At 51.2% G+C, this 21,482-nt stretch overlaps 1 protein-coding gene across 10 annotated transcripts in view; it reads right to left on the bottom strand.

Annotated features, from left to right (window-relative positions):
• Positions 1 to 12,557: 12,557 nt before the first annotated feature.
• The window catches only part of KDM2A (lysine demethylase 2A), a 98,102-nt gene continuing 89,177 nt past the window's right edge, over positions 12,558 to 21,482 (bottom strand). For all 10 annotated transcript variants that reach the window (XM_069066467.1, XM_069066465.1, XM_069066468.1 and 7 more), the window contains 6 exons: positions 20,814 to 20,903; positions 18,798 to 19,510; positions 17,078 to 17,241; positions 16,730 to 16,888; positions 16,002 to 16,217; positions 12,558 to 15,760 (listed from right to left, as the gene is read on the bottom strand). In XM_069066467.1, coding sequence (XP_068922568.1) covers positions 15,579 to 15,760; positions 16,002 to 16,217; positions 16,730 to 16,888; positions 17,078 to 17,241; positions 18,798 to 19,510; positions 20,814 to 20,903 — 1,524 coding nt within the window. In that variant the 3' untranslated portion in view covers positions 12,558 to 15,578. The remainder of the gene's footprint in view (positions 15,761 to 16,001; positions 16,218 to 16,729; positions 16,889 to 17,077; positions 17,242 to 18,797; positions 19,511 to 20,813; positions 20,904 to 21,482) is intronic.

Here is a 21,482-nt window from a genome sequence, read left to right as displayed (position 1 = left end):
CTCTCACCTGGAACCCCTCCCTCAAGGCCCTTGGGTGATCCTTAACCTTCATTCTTTGGAGCCAGTGCTATTGCCCTCCTGCCTGACATCACAAGAGCTCCTCCAGGGCACAGGCTGCACTTTTTACTTTCTTTCATCCCCAGCTCTAAACACAGTACCTGGCACATAGTAGGTCCTCAATAAATGCTTATTGACCATGTGCACAGCACTAGGCTGGGTGAGATACAGCAGACAAAGATGGAGTCTTATCTTCTCCCAGAGAAATGAGAAAAGTGCAGGACCCTCACTATAGTCTGATGGCAGTCAGTGGTGCCTTAGGCTTGTTCAGAAGCAGCCTGTGAGGGCTTGGTGAGGAGGCATTCCCAAACTCACTGGCTTCCTGAAGGAGGCAGCCTTCCAGTCTGGCTCTGACATGGAACAGTGGGGCTCAGGGGGATCAAGCAGTCCTCACTTTCTGGGAGCATTTGGCCATCGCTGTTGGGGGAAATATTTTGTGCCAACTTTTTTTTTAAACACACCTTCGTAAATACCTATTTCTAAAAGCTAATTGCTGGCTGGCTAATTGTCATCAGTTGGTTATCAACTGAGAAAACATACCAGAGCGGGACTTGTGAGCCAGTCACCTCCCAGCCCTCCGGAACCCCTTCAGGGTTCCCAGCAGAGCCTGAGGGACGGAGTTTCAGCTGCCCTCTTAGGCCACACCTGGCTGTGGGAGTCGGGGGAGTGGGGTTTGGGTGAAGGCTTCCAAAAGCTCGGGTAGGATTTCCAAGGGAGAAGACAGAAGATATTTTAGGAGAGTGATTCTCAGAGTGGGACCTGTGGCCCCTGGAGGAAGGTCGCCAACACCCATGGGGGGGGGGGGCCCTCGAGATCCTTTCACGGGATCCTTTTCATCATAATACTAAGGCACTGTGCTGCTGAAAGCGCTCCGCTCCTTCTCTTGCAGCCGTGCATGTGTGTGAGGCTGGATTTTCTCCATACACTTCAGCCTAAAAGGTGTAAGTAACAGATCGAGCGCCGAAGCACCCAGGAGAATACCGTTACGTTCTCTAGAGCCGAACGTAAAAGAGATTTGCATAAAGTATGTAAAACAAAGCCACTTTTCTCCTTTTTTTTTTTTTGTTTTGGAAAATAAGGTTATTTTTCTTTAAAATATGTTCAGCTTATTGCTGTTATTGCAAAAAAAAAAAAATGAACCAAATTAGCAAATATATCCACTGTAGCGGGTTTAGCTTTGAATATGGTGACTATCGGCAAACATAACCCACATAAACCAAAGCTCTCTGAGCTCCTCAGGAGCTTTGAAGTGTGTACAGAGGTCCTGAGGCGGAAGAGTTTCAGGGCGGCCGTTTCAGGTGGAAGCAGATGCCCTGCCTTCCTCCCTTGACTTGTCCCGTGATTCCCTAGAAGAAATGAGCATTAACTGGCCAGCTGCAGATTTCCCTGGATAGGATTTTCGCTAAGTCAGACGGGGAGAAGGGGTTGGGGAGAGGTGAGCAGGCCTGTGTTTGGGAGGCAGGAGACAGATGGGAAAGAGGACCCCGTCATTCCCGCCCTTCGGCGCTATCTCTGCCTCAGTAGTTCGTGCCCACCCCACTGTGGGTGACAGACTCAAACTTGGCATTCCCATTTGGTTGCTCAAATCTTGCTGACGGCTTTTCTGAAAGCCTCATCAGACTCCAGCACGCAGGTCCTCTTTTATCTAAGGACTTTTTTTTTTTACTCCCTTACAAACAATTTTGATCAATTAATACGTAGTGAATTTGGGAGACATCCTGTAGCCTTTCCCCAAGGGATTATTTTTGCTGAAGCTTATGTACAGCGAACCGATCCTTTATTTGATTTGTAAAATTCTAAACTTAGTATCACCAAAAGCAAACCAAATGAGGAAAGATGACGTGTAAAATCATAAATTCCGAGGTCACTGAAACCTTTACTTTGAGACTTTACAAGCTTTCCCGGAATGGGGGAAGAGAATTACTGGCTCCTCGTTTTGAATTGTAGTATATAGTTCAGATCTGAAATTTGAAAGATTCTTTGGAGATACCTAGATCAGCTCCCTCATTTTACACATGGGGAAGCTGAGACCCAGAGAGGCAAGAATTTAGGATGACAGATTTAGAATCGGAAGGAATCTCAGAGATCATCTATCCATTGGTCAATAGAGAAGCATTCATCAAGTGCCTACTGTGCGCTGAGCCAAAGGTGAAAACGCTCCCCTTTACGGGGTTTACATTGTATCAGGGACACATCAAAGTATGTACTTTGTCTCCATGTATAAGTGTATACATAATATAGGTGCAAGTAAATGCAAGGTGATTTTGGAGGGAGGCATAGCACCTCGGGGGCAGGAAAACCATCCTGTACTAAGGGCCCCTGGAGCAGCGTTTTGAAGGATGCCAGAGTTTTTGGCCAACCACCCCGGGTGGGGAGCAAAGCCTGAAGTGAGCAGCTTGACAAAAGTTTATCATCAGATCCCAAATGGTCCATTGGGGACCACTCACCTGGAGGCTAAATAAGCCATGTTTGGAAATAAACTTGGGTTGGGGTGAATGCTTTGTACCAACTTTGGATTTGAGCCAACCAGCTACTAGGGTGTTACAGAAGCCACTGTTAACTTGACTGTTGTTGAGGGAAATGTTTCTGCTTCTGTTATATAGCTTTATCTTCTTGGGAAATTTTCCTTTTGTTTAAAAAAACTAATTGATGTGAATTGGTTAAGTGATTATGAAATGCTAATCACTGATATCAATGATATTGAGGAGGAATTAAATTAATTAGATGCTGGGGCAGCTAGGTGACGCAGTGAATAGAGCACCGGCCCTGGAGTCAGGAGGACCTGAGTTCGAATGCGACCTCAGACACTTAACACAAAACTAGCTGTGTGACCTTGGGCAAGTCACTTAACCCCAATTGCCCTACCTTCCCCCCTCCAAAAAGCAAAAAATAAAAATAAAAATAAATTAATTAGATGTTCTTGAAGAGACAACAGGTGATGGATATAACTCTAGGGGTCACTACATTAGACTCATGTGTTATGAGGAAGAGTTTATTTATATTTTTAATTAAGTCATTTATTTTTAGTTTTCAACATTCACTTCCATAAGTTTTAAATTTTTCCCTCTTCCTCACCCCTCCCTCCCCAAGGCAGCATGCAATCTGATTAAACATTCCTATTAAACACATTTTCATATTAGTCATGTTGCACAGAAGAATTAAAAATGGGAAAAACCATGAGGAAGAAAAAAAATAAAACAGAAAATAGTCTGCTTCATTCTGCATTCCGACTCCATAGTTCTTTCTCTGGATGTAACCGACATTTTCCATGGCGTGTTTTTTAGAATTGTTTTAGGTCCTTGCATTGCTGATATGGGTCTATCGAAATCAGTCCTCACACACTGTGGCTGTTACTGTGTACAATGTTTTCCTGGTTCTGCCCCCTTCACTTAGCATCGGTTCATATAAGTCCAGGTTTCTCTGAAGTCTGCCTGCTCATAATTTTTTTTTTTTTTTGCCTTTTGGAAGGCAATTGGGGTTAAGTAACTTGCCCAAGGTCACACGGCTAGTTTATTTTTGTATGTGTGGTAAGTGTCTGAAGCGGGATCCGACCTCAGGTCCTTCTGACTCCAGGGTCAGTGCTCTACTACACAGTACCTAGCCGCCCCCATTATTTCTTATAGCACAATAGTATTCCATTACATTCATCGACCGCAACTTGTTCAGCCACTCCCCAACTGATGGGCATCTTCGATTTCCAGTTCTTGGCACCACAAAAAGAGTCACTATAAATATTTTTGTGCATGTGGGTTCTTTCCCCATTTTTTATGATCTCTTTGGGATACAGCCTGAGAAGTAATATTGCTGGGTATGGTCAAAGCGTATGCACGTTTTTATAGCATAGTGATAAGGAAGATTTTAAAAGGCCTGGGTCCATAGTAACTTTGTCCTTGGAAGGGCGTTATGAACTGTATGAATGGCTCATGGTTATGCCCCCAGTTTGATGTTACTAAGAGTGTAACACTTTCTTAGCACCCTGTGAAAGGTAGCTGTGTGCTACAAGAGCACACTGGTGGGGAATGCGTTAGGAGCAGGCTATGATGTTTGCCTTTTGTTGTGTAAATGTTAGGATCATATTTCCCCCCTTCCGAACATCCCAATTTCTGTTGAAGGGACCAACATCCTTTCTAGTGTCTTAAGTTTATAATTTTAGTATTATACTTTTCTCCTCAACTTCCCTCAACTCATCTATCCCAGAAATTGCTGTATCGCTTTTTCCACTTCCTTTCTTTCTCACATCTTTCTCATCCAGTCCCTTCTCTCATCCATTCTTTCACATTCTTTCATCCATTCTTTCACATCTTTCTCATCCAGTCCCTTCTCTCCACTCACATGGCTCCCACCTTAGCTCAGACACCTCTTTCCTAGATTATCACAACAGCCTCTTAATTAGCCTCCCTGCCTCTGGTCTCTTCCCTCACTCAAAGCCATATTACATACTGTTGCCAAAATAATTTTCCTTAAGCACAGAAAACCATGTGACCACCCAATTACATGATCTTTGGCCTTGAGGATAAAATAGAAATGCTTCTGTGTTTGGTTTTTAAAGCCCTCCATGATGTACAGAGTGCCTGGCATAGGGTAAGCATTTGATAACTACTATGTCTAATCTGGATCTGAACCACCTTGTCAGTCTCATTTGCCATTAGTAACCAACTAAACTGACTTTTTCTCTGTTTGTCCCCTATGACCCACCATCTCCTGTTTCCATGCCCTTGCAATGGCTTTCCCCACAGTTTCCTGTAGCTCAGACATGATCTTTCATGTGGAGCCTTTCCTGATTCCTCCATCTCCCAGTGTCCTCACTCCCAGACTCCCTTGTACTAACCTGCTTTGCATAGATTTGTATTTATTAACTTGGTATTTATGCTGGATGGATTGTATGTGTTTTTGCTATCTCCTCCCAACGGAACAGAAGTTCACAGTGAGGGGAGAGGATTTCATCCTTTTTACTTGCATTCCCAGCTCGTGGCTGGGGCTTAATATGGTTTGAGTAATTGATTAATGATCATTCCTGATTTTGCTTTCTAATGAACAAAGCTTGATTCTGCCTTATCCTTTAGGAATTGTTTCAAGTTTAAGTGTTAATAACATAATTATGACTTGTTTTCTCTAAATGGAAAGCACAGAGTTGGTGGGGAAGCCTGAAGGGGTACAGTGGGGGATAGGAGGAGTGGGTTTCCTCCACACAGGGTCACCCCTCGGATGAGTGAGTAGTAGCCATGTGGTCACCACCATGGCCAGACCTACCAGGGCGAGACAAGGTCGGAGGTGAGTGAACTAGCCCAGAGAGAGGCGAAGGTTAGGGTGCCACGCCCAGTTACACCCTCTTTCTCCAGATGTGACTAGCAAGAGTTCCAGCTCCTAGGCAAGTCTTAGTGTAATAAATGCCCAAGGGGTAGGTCAACTTTCTTTGATCCCACTCACAGAATGTGCACCAGATGCCAAGGATTCAGAAGGCAAAGAAAGCTTTGGAGGTGGCTGTGACGTTGTAATGACTGCCTACCTCTTTAATCCCCCTGAGACTCTCTGGGAAGGGGAACCAGCAATCCCCCTTACCACTGGGTCTCCGATGCTGACGTAATTCACAGGCCCATATCTTGTACTCCTCCCTTCTGGCCACGGCTGGGCTTTAGTCTTTCAATTATAGAGGCCACGTAGCTAATTCTTTCCTTTTGAATGAGGCTGGATCCTGCAGAGAGATGTGAGAAATCATCTAGAATGGCCCTCTACCTTGGTAACTCTGGACATTGAAATAACCTAAGTGACCCCCTACCCTGGCCAAGCCTGGCATTGCCCAGAAGATTCTGTGATCAGGATGCCTCATTTAACATGCAGAAATTACTGCTGCATCCACTCAAGGGAGTTCCTCCACTAAGGAACCTCTCTGCTATGAACAAGGTCTCAACCAAATTCAGTCCAGGGAAGAGCCTGCCTCAAAGGTGAGAGGTTAGTTTAAGTGTTAATGGTATAATTACTATTACATCTCTCTCTCTCTCTCTCTCACACTTAAATTTGGGCTCAAATCTATATTTTTCCAAAGTGGGAAGTAAAAAGGTACTCGGTGTACAATGTAAAGCAGATATGGGACAGGTATTATTTTCCTACAAACAAAAGAAATGCTAAAAAAAAAAAGGCTCACAATATATATGACAGAAAGACTTAAAACAGGGACTAGAAACAACTTTTAATTGTGTGTCTGTGTGTGTGATTATAGGGACTGATTCTGAAACTCATTAGAACATGAAGCAGCTTGCAGGATTGCTAACTAGGCATTTTACATTTCACCTCGGTTCTGTACTGTCCAAATGATCCTCAGTCTGTGTCTTTGGTTAAAACGGGCCAGGCTTGCATCCATTGTCTTGATAGTGGTTCTCCTCTCCAAGACCGCTGGACTAGTTATTAGGGGAATCCTCCCCGGGTCACCAGTTAACACCAATCCAAAGCACCCAGGACCTCCAGACCTCTTTAACTCAAAAGACCACCTCTAAACCGAGAACCATCCGTGTTGGGGCAGGAACCAGTTCACCCAAGATCAGGGAAAGAAAACATCCACAAGAGAAGCAGGTCAAACCCTGCAGGGCTCAGGGTCACCTTGGCAGTACCTGTGCCTTGCTGTCCTGTCCCCCCGACACTGCGATCATCATGCCCAATGAGAAGTAGTTTGAAATAGTCCTGACACAATCCATATTGGAAGGAGATAAGGCACTGAGCGGATATCCATTTCCTTTTAAATATCCACGGAGTCCTCAGCTTTTCCTGTCTGGTGGCCAGTAAAAAGACTACTTTGTCATTTCAAAGTGCTAACTCCTTTCGGAGCTCAGCTGCCACATGTCTAAATGAAGCCAGGAAGTTCGTCGTTCCCAAAGGGCCCAAATATTGAGCAACCTTGTCCTTGGAGCCCCAAAAAGATGCCAGGGAAACCCTGGGCACATGGTTCTGGGGATGGTCACGTGGATGTTGAAGAACTCTCTTGTCTGAGAGGCATGTGACCTCTCTGGAGATGCCTGGCCATCAGGTGTCATCTGATGAGGATGAGTCAAAGCCAAGGGCCAGATTGAGAGCCAAGAGGTTTCTTAGCATGATAGGAAAGCCTGCTTGGCTGATAGTAGCTCTGGCTTTAGAGAGTGAGTATAGAGCACTTAGAGGCCACCGCCAATCGGCAGCACTCTGTAACAATTTAGGATGGATAAGAAAGGCATTTCACAGGAGAGAGAAGGGTAGAGAAGAGAGGGGAATCATTGAGACAGAAGGGGGCAGTATTTGGGATGCTCTGGCAGCTGGAGTCAGGACGACTCCTCTTAGTAAGTTCAAATCCAGCCTTGGATACTTCCTAGCTGGGTGACCCTGCTTGCCTCAGTTTCCTCATCTGTCAAATGAGCTGGAGGAAATGGCAAACCCTTCCATTGTCTTGGCCAAGAAAGCCCCACACGAGGTCACCAAGAGTCTCAACGAAAGCCACAAAGAGAAGAGAACAGTCCCTCTTCAAGGTGGGAGACAAGGGGAAGTAAACTGCGGGGCCTCCTACTGGAGGACAACAAGCAGCTGTTATTTCACACATCACTTCTTATTTTGTTAGAGGTGATTTCTCCTTCCATGACCAGTCAGTCGAGGCATTTATTAAGCACCTCTTGTATGCCAGCTGCTGTGCTGACTGCTTCATTACCTCACTGCACCTGCACAACAACTCTGTGTTAAGGAGGGGAAAAAGAGAGAGTTTCTCTCACTTTACAGTTGAGGAAACTGAGGCAGGTGGCAGCAGTGACTTGCCCAGCTCACGTACTTAGTAACTGAGGCCACATTTGAATTCAGGTCCTTGAACTCCAGGCCCAGCGTTCTTTCTGCCATGCCACCCCATTGCCTTTGGATACAGAGAAAGGCAGGAGAGAGTCTGCCTTCAAGGAGCTCCCAAGTGAAGGGGGAAGACACCATGAAAACTACTAGGTGTACATAAGCTAAACAGGATAAACAGAAAGCAATCAAAAGAATAATAATCATACCAGTAGTTAGCATTTGAGGCAGCCAGAAGGGGAGCCTGGGGTCAGGAAGACTCATGTCTGTGAGTTCAAACCTGGCCTCAGACACTCACTAGCTGAGTGACCCTGTTTGCCTCAGTTTCCCCAGCAGTCAAATGAGCCAGAGAGGGACTTGGTAAACCCCTGCAGTGTCTTGGCCAAGAAAGCCCCAAAATGGGGTCGAGAAGTCGTCACGACTGAGATGACTGAATGACAGCTACCATTTCTGCAGTGCTTACTGTGTGCTCAGCACCCTGCTCAAAGCTTTACAATTTTTATCTCATCTGATCCTCACAACCACCCTGGGAGGTATATCGGTCGTTATTCCCATTTTACAGTTGAGGAAACTGAGGCAAGGAGATGACGTGACTTCATGCATCTGCGAAGTGTCTAATGCTAGATTTGAACTCCAGTCTTCCTGACTTCGGGATGGTACAAGCTTGAAGGAGGCTTGGAAAGGGCTTCCTGGAGGAGGTGGGATTTTATCTGAGCTGTGAAGGAAGCCAGGAGGCAGAAATGAGGGGGAAGAGCACTCCACGAATGGGGGCCAGCCACAGGGAATGACTGCAGCAGGAGGAGGGTCTTGTTCGGGGAATAACAAGGTAATCAGCATCCCAAGAGCCAGGAGTTTGTGGGGAGAGGTGGGAGAGATGAGGAGGGGCTTGGCCCACCAAGTAGAGGACTTCCCATTCGATTCTGGAGCCACTGATGTTTATGGAGCAGGGGTGGAGTGACCAGAGCAGTGCAGAAAGGCACCAGCGGGGTCATGTCCAGTTCCAGGCACGAGGAGATGAGGGCTTGCAGCAGGGGTGCCAGTGTCAGAGGAGAAATGGGAGGAAGGTACGATCGATGGGTCTCTGCAACCCAGATTGGATGGGGCCTGGGCAGAGCAGAGAGGGGAGAGCAGCCTGTGAGAGGGTGTGAGACCTTGAATCTGGAGGCCTGGGAAGAAAGCAGTACTTTCAAAAATTATGGGGAATCTGGAAGGTGGGGAAAGGCTCAGCTAAGTTTGGGACATGTTGAGTCTGAGTTGGCCAGGAGGCAGCTGGAGATGCCAAACTGGGTCAGCAGAGGGCTTAGGGTTGGGTTGAGTAGATGTAAGAGTCGTCAGCATTAAATCCATGGGAGCTGATGAGACCCTCCAGGGAGAAGAGAAGAGGGCCCGGGACAGAGCCCTGTGGGACACTCAGGCAGAAGGGGAACCTTGGATGAAAGGCCAGCAAAGGAGGCTGAGAAGGAATGGTCAGGGAGGTAGGAGGAGAGCCGGGAATGCAAAGAGAATGATCAAGAAAGAAGGCGAACAGCAGCATCAAGGACTGCAGAGAACTCGTGATGGTGGAGGACTGAGGAGAGGCTGTTAGGCTGGGCAGCGAAGGGGCTGCTGGTAACTTTGGGCTGAATGATGATGCTAGGACGTGTGTAGGGGCTGGGCACTGGGGAGACTGAGAAGGAGGGGACTGCAGACACTGTAGGAGGCATGATCCCAGGCAAGAACTTTATTGCTCTCTGCCTCAGTTTCCTCACCCGTGAAATGGGGATAACAGCAGTCCCTTCCCAGGGCTGTGAATAAAATAAACTTTTTATAAGGTGCTTAGCAATGCGTGTGGCACGCCATAGGGGCTTAATAAAGGCTTTCCTCTTTTCTTTCCTTCTTAGGGAGTTAGCCACAAAGGGCCGAAATGTAGGACAGTCGTTAAAGGGACAGAAGGATCACGTGAGGGTTTGTTGAGGATGTGTGTCGGCAATAGGGAGAAAGCCAGTGGTCAGGGAGAGACTGGGATGAGGCTGATGGAGGGGAGCAATGGCTGGAAGACATGGGATTGCTTGGGCAAGAAGAGGGAGCCTTGGTAAGGAGTAAGGACACTTTATCATGGGAGAGAGAGGTGAAAGGAGGAGGGAGTGAGAGAAGGCCCAGAGTGGTGGGGGGAGGGGAGCCATGGCAAGTCTGAGGAGGTTTGGAGGAGCCCCCGTGGGGAGCGCGAGAGGAAGTGAAAAGCAGTTGGGGCCTTTTTCCTATTAGGACAGCAGGGCTTGGGGGGTATTTTTACCTCGGTAGTCCATCCAGATGTCAGGAAGTGATCATGCTCACACTGGTTTTGCCTTGTGTTTCTGCAAGAAGGCCACCATTGCTGCAGCTTCTGCTGTCTTTCAGGCTGGGGAGCAGGCATCATTACCCTCTGCTCGGGCCTTGGCAGCCGTGGCCAGGCTCTAGCAGGTAGTGACCGACTGGGCAGGAGCAGAAGCTTCTCCCTCCCACGGAAGGAAAAAAATGGCAAACAGGCAAAACGCTGTTGTCTCTTTGGTAGATGGGCACAGAGGGGTGGTTCCTATGACAGGAGTTAGCCAACCGTGGTAGGGAAGGCCCCAGCCCTGGCTACTGCTCCTCTGATCTCTCCAGGGGCAGAGATGGCTGCCCCTTCTCCCGCCCTCTCCAGTGGCCACTCAGCGTCTCCACAGTATGGCCAGAAGATCTCACATCAAGGGGGGCAGTGGAAGATAGAGACCAACAGCAAAGCGAACCTCAAATTTCCCAGCCAGAGAGCAGTATTGAGGACAATTGCCATTCTCTGTTAGGTATCCCGTTAACAGGGTGCTGATGGGACAAAGACCAGGAAGCCCCCAATCAAGCGCCCTCACAACTCTGTATCTGCCAACTGCCAGGCTCAGAGCACTCCAACAGCTGAGCAGTGAGAGCGCAGGTGCCCCCCCCCCCCAGAGGCAGGCAGGGCTGCTTAAAACCCCTCTGGGGCTGGGACACATGTGGAGTCCCCCCACAGCCGGTCTGATCTAGTGACAAAACTTCTCTCCATCGGGCTGAACTGGTCCTCGACCCTGAGGATCTCAGGCCCCGACCCGGGCCATACTCTCGCCTGCCTCCTTGACCAGTGATGGTAGGGAGGGAGCTGCCTTTGGGGTCAGATGCCCTGGCTTGTAGTTCTGGCCCTGTCTGGGGCAGGCCACCGTCCATGGGAGCGGCTCTCACAGAATGAGCTTTTTCCTGCACCTTCTACCAGTAACCAGTTCTGCCCTCTGAGGGCCAGGTAGAGCGAGCTGCCCTCCCTCTAGCTCCTTGAAGACCCAAGAACACGTTGCTGCCTGCTTCCCCAGCCCGCCCCCACAAGTAGGGGTCTTCTGGCCACACTCTGAGCTTTGTGCCCCTCCCCAGTCGCTGGAGGCTGTGGGTGTCAGCGGAGGTAAGTGTCCCAAGGGGCCCCATAAATATTTGATGTGCTTGCTTGGTTTTCTCTCCCCCCCTCCGCCCCCTCTTTCCTTCCTGCTTCCATCTCTCTCTAGCTTGTGACCAGTTTGCAGAGATCACTCTGGGAGAAGTGGGGGGAGGGGGCCTCCATACATCTCTGCAGGGAGGAGGGCAGCTGCTCTGCTCACCATGGGGGCGGGCCTCACTCGGCTGCCCCCAGCTTCCTGCTATGGTGGGGCCCGCTAGGCACTGCGGCTGCGGCAGCGGCAGCGGCTCTTGCCGCAGTGTGTGGAGGGGGAGGCTGACGTCAGCAGAGCTGGCGCAGGCAGGCTCGGCTCCGCTTTACTGCGGCTGGCCAGACCTGGGCGGGCACCTGGAGCAGATGTTTCCTTCTGGACCTGGTCCCAGAGGCTGGGGATTTGCAGTCGGTGGCAGGAGGAAGGAGAACCTGCCTCTCCTCCCCGCCTCCACCGTCCCTGCTCCCACCAGAACCAGCTGCTTTCCCCTCAAACTGGGGGATCACGCTTGCCCTAGACAGCCAGGCAGTGGGCTCCCACTTGTGCCTCTCCTTCGAGACACTTTTCACCCCTTCGGCCCTTGGGCCAGCTGGGGTTCCGGGGAAGCCAGGCCAGCAAGAGACGTCCAGCACTTGTGCCACACAAAACCGGTCGTTACCGGGACACACCCAGCCGAGGCCCTTAGAAGGAGCCTCCGGATCTTGCTCACCTTCCCGCTGGAGCCCCACCCATACCTTCCTCTTCAGCTCCCCGCTTTGTCTCATTTCTTTCTCGACATGAACATGTGCCCCCCACTAAGCCTGGCTCCCCTGGGGAAGGCACACTGGCCTGAGTCCCTTTCACACCTCGGTTTCCTCATCCGCACATAATCCGTGGGTGCCTACCACTTAATCTAACAACTCCTTTCCAGGGTTCTAGAACGAGTGTATTCTGGAATAGATGAACCCTGGAGAGAGCCGGCAAGCAGGGCCATCTGGGTCAATCTGGTGACCTCCCAGGACAGCAGGAGCACCCCTGCAACAGGAAGAAAGGAGGAGAGCCCCGAGAACCACGTCCGGAACACAGCCCACCCCGCAAGTAGGGCTCGGGGAGGCGGGAAAAGGGCCCCACTCCAGACTCACTCGGCCTGAGAAGACAGGCGTGGCCACGAGTGGGTGCTCCAGCCCGCTCTGGGTCCGAGCCTGGCTGCCTGACTTGGCTTCTTCCCCTACAGTGGCCACACTCTCTCCTCTCCTTGACACACACATGCATACACCATGACAGGCAGAATTTTAAAAACTGTTCTTTTATTCAATCCCCCAAACGAACGAACAAAAAAGCCCCAAATACCCTCTACCCTCCAAGAGCCCTTACCTAAATAAAAGTGTCCCATTAGAGTTCTTTGCATCCTAAAATTTATTACACAAATATTTCCCATCCCTATAATATCCAGAGCAAAAATGGCGTTGCTCGTCTAAAACCAAGGGTGGAGGACATGGAAGGAGTGAGGCCAGGCCCAGCTAACCGCTCTCTTTCCCCCCTCGCCCTGCCCTCAAGAACCCCAAGGTGTTCATGGAGATGCCAAAGACTGCCTTCTTATCCCCTTTAATGCTTACATTTAATTTAAATTTTAGCACAACATCGGAGATTGACTCTAAATCAGCAACAAAAAATAGATATTTACAATATTTCTCCGGGAAACAAAAAGCACAACCAAACCCTTTAAACATAGTGACTTTAGGAGTTTTATTTATGGAGCAGTTATTTTTAATCACCAAGTGATTTTATATTATATATATATATGTATATATATATATAGAGAGAGAATTTTTCTTCCTTTCCTTTGTGGTTTTCACCCCCGTGCTCCGAAAGGTGGATGGAGGAGGCTGGGAGCCTCTCCCTGCTGTCTCTGGAGCCTCGGACTTCCCTGGGGAGGCTGTGTCTAGGAGCAGGTTGCAAGTATTGCAACTGAGGTGCCCCAGGCCCCCCCCCCCCCCCCCCCCCCCCCGGCCCCAGTGCAGGAACTCAAGAACTGCCACCACCAGCACTGCAGGGAGCGACCCCATCCCCTCTAAAAGCCATCATCCCCTCCCTTCTCCTCGAACTGAATGCAAACCCCAGCAGGGGAAGCTGGCTCCGGCTGCTGCGGCCTGCACGCTCCCATTTATGTGCACGGGAAAAATGCTTCCATTTTTCCAAGCTGAAAATGAAAAATCCCCAATAGGCTTGGAAACTTCTCTTCAGGTTAAATGTCCCAAAGTCAGAGGCACTGTCCCGGCACAATCCCTGCTGTGAAGGGGTCTCTCCACCTCCCCTTTTACAAAAAAGGCAAAAAGCAAACAAACAATAAGTCTTCTTCTCAGTATTTTCCACAGGAGCGACCAAACAAGGCAGGAAGCTTCAATTATAGGTCATTAGCAATAATAATATTAAGAATAAAGGTTTTTGCTCAATCCCCAGGGCTCTTTTCGGAGAAGTTCCCCTCCGGAGGCACTCTGGAATCGTTCCCTCTGCATCAGCCCCGGGCTGGGGGGCCGAGGCCTGGGGGGGCAGGGCTGCAGGGAGCGCAGCCCGCGCCACCGCAGACACTGAAGTCCAGGCCAGGACTCAAAGCTGGGGCAGGTGGCCACCACGGGGAGTCCCCTCTGCCCACTACTGTTCCGTGAAGGGCAAGGGAGCAGCTGCCCGGCTTGGGCTGCGATCAGAGGAAAGCCCAGGCCCCGGGTCTCGAAAGGGAACTGAAGGGGAGGTGGCAAAGAAGAAGGGGGAAGGTTGTGCTATCAACATCCTTACAGATTGGGGAGCAGAGTGCAAATTTGCGTATAACATTTAGAAGCTCTCGCCACAGGCAGCTGCTGTGAGCACCTCCTCTCACTTCCACATGACCCAAAAAGAAATCACGACCTTTTTTCTTTCTTTTTAAAGTGCAAAAAGCTCTCTGCTGCCCTAGAGAGGATCTTTGGACCGGCCTGCTCAATGCAAAAGAATGGGGGGCAGCAGGGAGGGCGCACACACAACCCCAGCCCTCCCCAAAGCCTACACAAACAGGCACATGCAGACCACCCCCTCCCTCCCTGCCTCTGGTCTGGGGGTCCAGGCTGAGGGCAGGTACCTAGCGGCTGTGCAGGGGGAGAGCCAAAGCGTAGGATTTCTCGAAGCTGAAGAACGACGATTGAGTCACCAGACTATACACAAAGACAAGACCCTCACAGGCCGTCCAAAGAGCAGGGACCCGGCCTGGTCCTCATCCTCCCCCCCCCCCCCACCCCCCACCCCCACCCCAGCTCTGTGGAAGCCACACGCTCCCTCCAAGCACATACACCCAGGGAAAGCCCTCTTCAGAAAAAGAGAAAAAAGAATCTTGGGGGAAGAGGGTACTAAGAGTAGAGGGGCCTTCAGCAGGGGGATCATGTGGTTGGAGCTGGGCCCAGGAGGCCTCCCCACCACCCCCCAGCCCCAACATGGCTGCTCTGGGCTCTTAACCGAGGCAGCCCTGGCCTGTCCACAGGGCAGCAGCCAATTAAGTGCACAGCAATGTGACATGGACTCAGGGCAAAGTACAGGAGACGGTGTTTGTTGAGCTATGAGCCTTGGACAGTGTCAAGCTGCAGAGGGTGGGGACAGACATGGAGGAGGTTTCTGGAAATTCAACAGCACCAGTGTGATTGCAGGGCCTGGCCTTCCTGTGGCCAGTGCCACCATCTGCATAAGCCCAGTAGAGCCTGTCGGAGGAGACTCGTCACTGAACACCCCAAGAAAAAGTCTGGCCACTGAGGCAGGGCCCCCCTCTGCAGCACTGCAAGCTGCTTCCTTCCCAGGGATAATGCTTAGCCCAGGCCCTGCTGGGAGCAGGAAGGAGGAGGGGAGAGGGTGGCCTCGGCGGGGCAGGGGTGGTGCTGATTAAGTTGGCACGGCACCCCCAACTATGAGCTTGGTCTCCAAGTGAGCACCTCAACAGCACCTCCTGTGATTTTTTCCTATCCCTTTTTCAACAGAGGGAGGGAAGGAATGAGGGAGGGAAGGAAGGAGAGAAGGGAACAGGTGGGTCATCCCTGTGCTCGGTCAGGAGGACCGTGCACAGTAGGAACACCCTCTCTGTCCCAATCCTGCTGTGCTGGAAGGGGACAGGGATGGGAGAGCAGAGGGAATGGGAGGCCGGCCTCAAAGCCCGTGCCAAATATGGGGAGCAGCTCTCCACAGTGGGGAGTGGGAGGCTGGCCTCAGAGCCCGTGCAGAATAGGGGGAGCAGCTCTCCACAGTGGGGAGGGGGGGGGGTTTCTGTTTCCTGTTCAGTCTGGGGCTGAGTGGGCTTTAGCTGATTTTCTGGATCAACTTCTCATCAGACAGGCAGTAGAGGCTGTTGATGGATAGGTCTGAGATGAAATGCTCACAGGCCTTCCGAGTGATCTGCTTGCAGCCTCGAAGGTCAATCAAGGTGACATTTGAGATGCGCCGTAGATACAACAGGGACTGGTCCGTCAGCTTATTGCAACCTATGGACAAAGAGAAGCTCTGAGGGCAGCCCTGCCCACCCCCCGCAGCAGGCACTGAGCAGAGCCAAAAAGCCACCTCCATCACCCTCTGAGGGGAATTCAGGCTCTCTCCTGCTGCCTCCCAACAAGCCCTGCCTCTGCGGCCCAGGAGCACAAGCTCAGCGTGGAGCACTGGCCTGTGGGGCCTGAGCACGTAGCAGTGCTCCGTGGGTACTCGAGCTGGGGAAGCCCACGGCTGTACCTGCCATGTTGATTTCTGTGAGGGAGTTGCGTGTGGAAGAGCCCACGGCTGTCAGCAGATTGGACGACTGATCCGTAAGGTGGCTGCAGTGACTGAGGTCGAGTCGAGACAGAAGCGGCATGTGGCGGATGATCAGGCGGAGGGTGGCATCAGTGATGTCCAGGCCGGCCAGCCGAAAATCAGTCATGTTCCGGAGCTTGCTGCGATTGTCCTGGCCTGGGGAAACACGAAGGACTCTCCTCATCGCTCGCTCTCTCTCCCCTCACAGGCACCATCGCCAGGGGGCCCAAGAGCCTCCCCACGCCCCAGCCCAAGTGTGCCTAACCTTCCAAGCCCATCTCCAGCAGAAAGCCTCCCACAATGTCCCAACAAGACCCTCAGAACAAGGGTTTATTTGTATACAAATGTTTTCTTGTGACCCATCTCCGAGCCTGGTTTATCAGTGTATGATGCTGTGCAGATCCAGGCCAAGAGATCTTAAGGAGGAGGATCTGAATCTGGGGCCCAGGAACTTGTTTGTAAAAATACTGTGACAGTTGGTTTCCTTGGCAATCCTACATATTTTATACATTTGAAAACATGATCCTGAGAAGGGTCCCCAGGCTTCACACGGCCCTGCCTGAATGCTCATTCCCATTCCATCTGGACCTTGCTGGCCCCCTGACTGATGGTCACTGCCTCCTTCCTCGGGGTCATAGGGCTACAAGCCCAAGGAGAGCAATGCCTACCAGGCTTATCAGTCGGTGGGGTCAGCAAGTCTCGAATCTGGGGGTCCTTGATTCCTACAGCCCACCGAAGGTCCAGGGTCCTGAGAAGGGGGCAGCTGGAGGTGCTGAGAGCAGAGACTGCAGACCAGGAGCAGCCTGCTAGGAGGAGATCTTTTAGGCCTGCAAGAGATAAGGGGGCTCTTTCAGACTCACACAGGGCTTGGCCTCAGCTCTCAGCTGGACACCCGCTTAGGGAGAGGCCTCAGAAACAGGAAGTGATGGTGGCTCTGGCTTCTCCCTCCACTCTTCCACTTCATGCTTGAGGGCTGCAACCCAGAAATGATCCCCGACTGCTCCCCAACCACTCACCGGGAAGCCTGTTGACAAGCCAGGTCAGCTGTTTTTTGGAGATGTTGGTCCAACTGAGATCCAGGCTGACTGGCTGCCTCTTGATGATTCCGCTCAGGGCCTGGGGAACAATGGCCTTGCACCTGCTCAAATCAATCTTTGTCCAGAGTCTCTTGTCACAGCACCTGGAAAAGGTGAAGATAACCAACCCAAAAACTGTTAGCCCCTGCTACCCCCCAGAGTCCTGCCATGCCTCTCACCACTGGGGCTGCAACGAAAAGGTTCTCTTTGCCAGACTCCTGCTGTGGGATGTCGTGCAAGAGTCTGCTGGGCCCCAGGGGCACAGGTCAAGAAGGTCTCTTTTCATTTGGGTAACATAGTAAAGGGTTCCGTTTCCTAGGACAACCACTCATTTTGCTCCTCTGGCCACTCTGAGGGGTGGGGGAAACCTACACTGGTCAGGAAGGTGCACAGTGAAATCAGAGGAGCTGAATGTTTTCAGTGTTTCTGTAAAGGAAATCTTCCCTCCTCTGGATGTTGGGGGGAAAGCATCTGAACATTTCTCCTGAGTCCTTCTGGGGCCATGCTCATCACTACTTGTATAGAATTTACAAGGGCTGGCCTGTCCCAAGCCTCCTGAACTCCGGCCACCGCCATCCCAATCATGGCCCTCAGTCCCTCGGTAGGGAGGGGCCTGAAGGACTCCAGGCTGTTTGAAGAGTAGCTTATCTGTCTCCAAGGTTGCCAGGGCCCCACCCACTCTGGGTTTGGCCTCCAAGCAGAGCAGGGAGCAGCAAAGGGGAGGAGGTGGAGTGGGTGTGGCATATCTGGGGGCAAAAAGGAGGGGTCCCTAGGGGTATATAGAGAGGGATAACAAAACAGCTTTCTCTTGTTCCAAATGGAGCTTGGCAAAGAGACAGGCAACGAATGTCTCAGAACCACGGATAGGATGGGGGGGAGGAGAGAGGGGGCCGAGGAAAAGAAATCAGCACCAGTTTGCCAAGGGATCACATTTTACCTTGTGGAAACAAGGAGGATTGATTCCCCATCATTCTGCCTTTACACTCATCTAATTATTATGTTAAGATCATTACTGAAGACAAGAATCTTCATCTGGAAGATCAGTAGCTCACAGGAACTACAGAGTTATCAGAAAACCAAAGAGTCTGCCTGATCTGGACAGAAAGAAATGGAGGTCCAGCAGCTCAGCACAAGACTGACATTTCCAACTCTGAGATTAACTCAATTTAAATTTCTCAGGGAAGACTGGCATGGATGTTTTCCTATAAACAGCCTATGAATTAAGGAAATCTGCATACTGACTTCAAGCCGCTGAAGGGAGGTTTCCAGCTATGAGACACTGCAGCCTTAACAGAAATTCTACAAACCTGTCCCTTGACTCAAGATTTCTTGTTCCCAACAAAGAGGACTGGGACAGAAGCAGAGGGGAGGAAGGCAAAAGGCAGGATGAGTCCTTTCTCCCTTTCCTGACAACCCAAAAACCCAACGAGCTACACTGGTGCTAAGAGCAGCTGCCAGCAGGAACCAGAGCTGGCTAAAGTCGGCCACGCCTGGCCCTGAGACATGGTAGTCTTCTGGTGTGATCATCCTTCCCAACAAGACCAAGAGGTCTGAACTAGAAACCAGAAAGCCAAGGAGAGGGGAAGGGAGAGAGAATTCTCCTCCCATCCCCAGCCCAAGGGCAACACCTGCTCTTGGGACCCCCTTCTTCTGTGCTCACCATTTATACCATGTCTTGCACACCCGCATACATTCACACAGTTCTCTGCGGCTGAGGTAGCGGAAGACAGACATCCAGACCTCCCGCTGCATCCAGCTCTCATCCGCGTCCTGTGCCCAGCCGCCCCGGCCGTTCAGCCTGGCCGCCCCGCCCTCCTCTGCACTGTCCTCCTCATCCTCGTCCTCATCCTCCTCATCCTCCTCTCCAGCCGGGCCCTCTTCATCGCCCCGCTGGGGAGTGCGAGTGGGGCAGTGCTGCACCAGCACCCGGGGGGAATGGCGGAGGTTGGTGGAGGAGGCCGTGATGGCCTGCAGCTTGGGCACAATGGATGTTCCGTGCAGCTCTTTGGTGGGCCTCTGCAGTGTGACTGTGAGGTAGGACCCCCGAATTTTGGCCTTCTCTACTTCAGAGAGCTCCTTCTTGCCGCTGGGATTGTTCTCCTTTTCTCGCATCATTGTTCGCTCGGTGGCCTGAAGCCGCAGCAGCTGGCGCCGTTTGAAGCGCTCATCTCGGCTGGCACTGTGGTGGTCACTTGGCCCAGCTCCTGGAGAGGACCGGGTCACCACACCTCGAGGGGATGCTGGGTCATGGATGAGCTGCAACATGGCCGTGGGCGAGTGGGGGGGTGGCGTGAGCGGCTCATCACAGCTCCGCAGAGGCCGCAGGACTTTGGCTTGGACCACGTCTTCATCACCGTCATCCATTTTACGTTTCTGCAAAACAGGCCCGAGAAAGGGCAATGAGTGCCTGCTCTTCCCAAACTTACAGCAGGTGGCCTTAGAATGACCCTAGGGAAGGTTCTCTGGGTCGCTACACTCTTGGTTCGAATGACGAGCTGCTGCCTGCCCCTTCTGTCCCGGCCAGCTCTGTTCCCATCAGAGGTGGCTGGGCAGGTGGGCCAGCCACCCCAACCCCAAATATGCTCATGTTTACCTCCCTTAGGCTTCAAGGGCTCCAAAAGAGCAGACACTGCCTCTGGGCCCAGCAGCAGCAGTGAGGTTGCTATTAGATGGAACTTTACCCAGGGTTAAAACCTGAGGAGCAAGGCTTGGTCAGACCTCGGAAGCCTGAGCCCTGGGAGCAATGGGATAGACTCCGGGGGTCCAAAGATTCTGAGAGTAAATTCATCTACCACAGCTTCCCAAGAACAGTGGCTTCTCCTGGACTGCTGTCAGACAGGATTATGATGAATCCTCACACTAAAATCAAAACTCTCCAGCATGGGAAAAACCTAGCTCCTCAGGCAAGGCTCAGGGGGCTCTCCTCCCAGCCTTCTGCCCAAGGCAGTCAGAGGCTGGGGTCCATTTTAGCCGTCTGCACTTGTGAAGCATGAGAAGGCAAGATTAAAATACAGCTGCCCTAAACTTATCTAATGTGACAAGAAAAACTCTAAAAATGAAGGCTCCCAACAGTTAAGCTGCTTAGGCTTGACTTTAACTGCCTCCTAACTCAGCTTTCTTTCATCTTCACTTCCATCCATACTAAGGGGCCAGCAGGACAGACCCAAGCTCTTAGGGAGGACATCTGTCTTCTTGGCCCTTTCGGGCCTGGCTGCCCAGCTCTTCTAGGTCACGGGATAGCTGCCCCTAGAGAAAGAGCTGCCTCTGTAAGATGGCAGAGCTCACCCGCCTTAAGAGCGTTTGGGAGATGGCCAGAATGGGAACTCACTGGACTGAAAACTCAAGGGACCCCACAGTAGGTCACTGTCCGCCAAAAGGCATACGGGTTCATTCCTGAAGGCTGTGACCCAACTGTATCTGACCCTTTGCCCTTTGTAGGCACCTTTGGATTCCTCAAATAAGCTGAACTTCCAGCCCCAGCTTAGGACCATGTTCCTTCTCATTCCAGAACAAGCCCAGCTGCAGAAAAGCACTCGAACAAGGGTGTACAATGTTGCAACCATAGGAATATAACAGTTGAAGGAGGAGTGTGTGGGTAGAAAGTGCTCTGTAACACTATGCGGGATGAGTTCAGGAGTCCCGGGGAAAGGAAGAAGCCAGGGTCTGGGCCACTCACCTGCACCTTCTCGGAGGTGTCCTCTTGGTAGCACTTTGGGCACTCCCAGCAATTAGGCAGCTCATCATTGAGCAGCCCTTCTCCATCCATCTGCAAACACAGGAAGTGGTCAAGCCCCATCCTTTAGCCCTGTCTCAAAGTCAATATTCTGGCAAATGCTGTGAGAAAGACATTCTCTCTCACTTTTGCAGAGCCACTAAAGTACTAGGCCACAGGAAGGATGCAGTCGGGTGAACCCCTGGGCTTTCTCCAGGAGATCTGACCCCCATCAGCTGCAGTAGGGCCTGGAGATCTTGGCAGGCACACAGAAGAGCTGGACATACTTCTAAGCCTGGCCTTTTCCAGTACAGCTATCTTTCTGTGGCTATGACTGGACCGCAACCGGAACGCTCTCCTCAATTCTGGGCGATACAATTTAGGGAGGGCACCAACAAGCTAGCTGGTGAGCTGAGCCCTGGGAGCAATGGGACAGGCTCCAGGGTCCAAAGATTCCAAGAGTAAATCCATGACGAGAGAACTTGGAGACTCCATCTAAGGACTGAGTTGGGGATCTTGACCTTGGAAGAAACAAGACTTAGAGGGAATTTATGTATCTGAAGGTCTAGTTTGAGGAAGAGCAAGAGGAATTATGCTTATTTTACTGGTCATCGAAGGCAGAACTAGGAGCAA

This window comes from Petaurus breviceps, unplaced genomic scaffold, assembly GCF_028583685.1.
Source record: "Petaurus breviceps papuanus isolate PSGF00001 unplaced genomic scaffold, PetGlider_PUasm1.0 90721, whole genome shotgun sequence".
Classification (NCBI taxonomy): Eukaryota; Metazoa; Chordata; class Mammalia; order Diprotodontia; family Petauridae; genus Petaurus; species Petaurus breviceps.
This window is presented reverse-complemented; position numbering and strand designations above follow the sequence as displayed.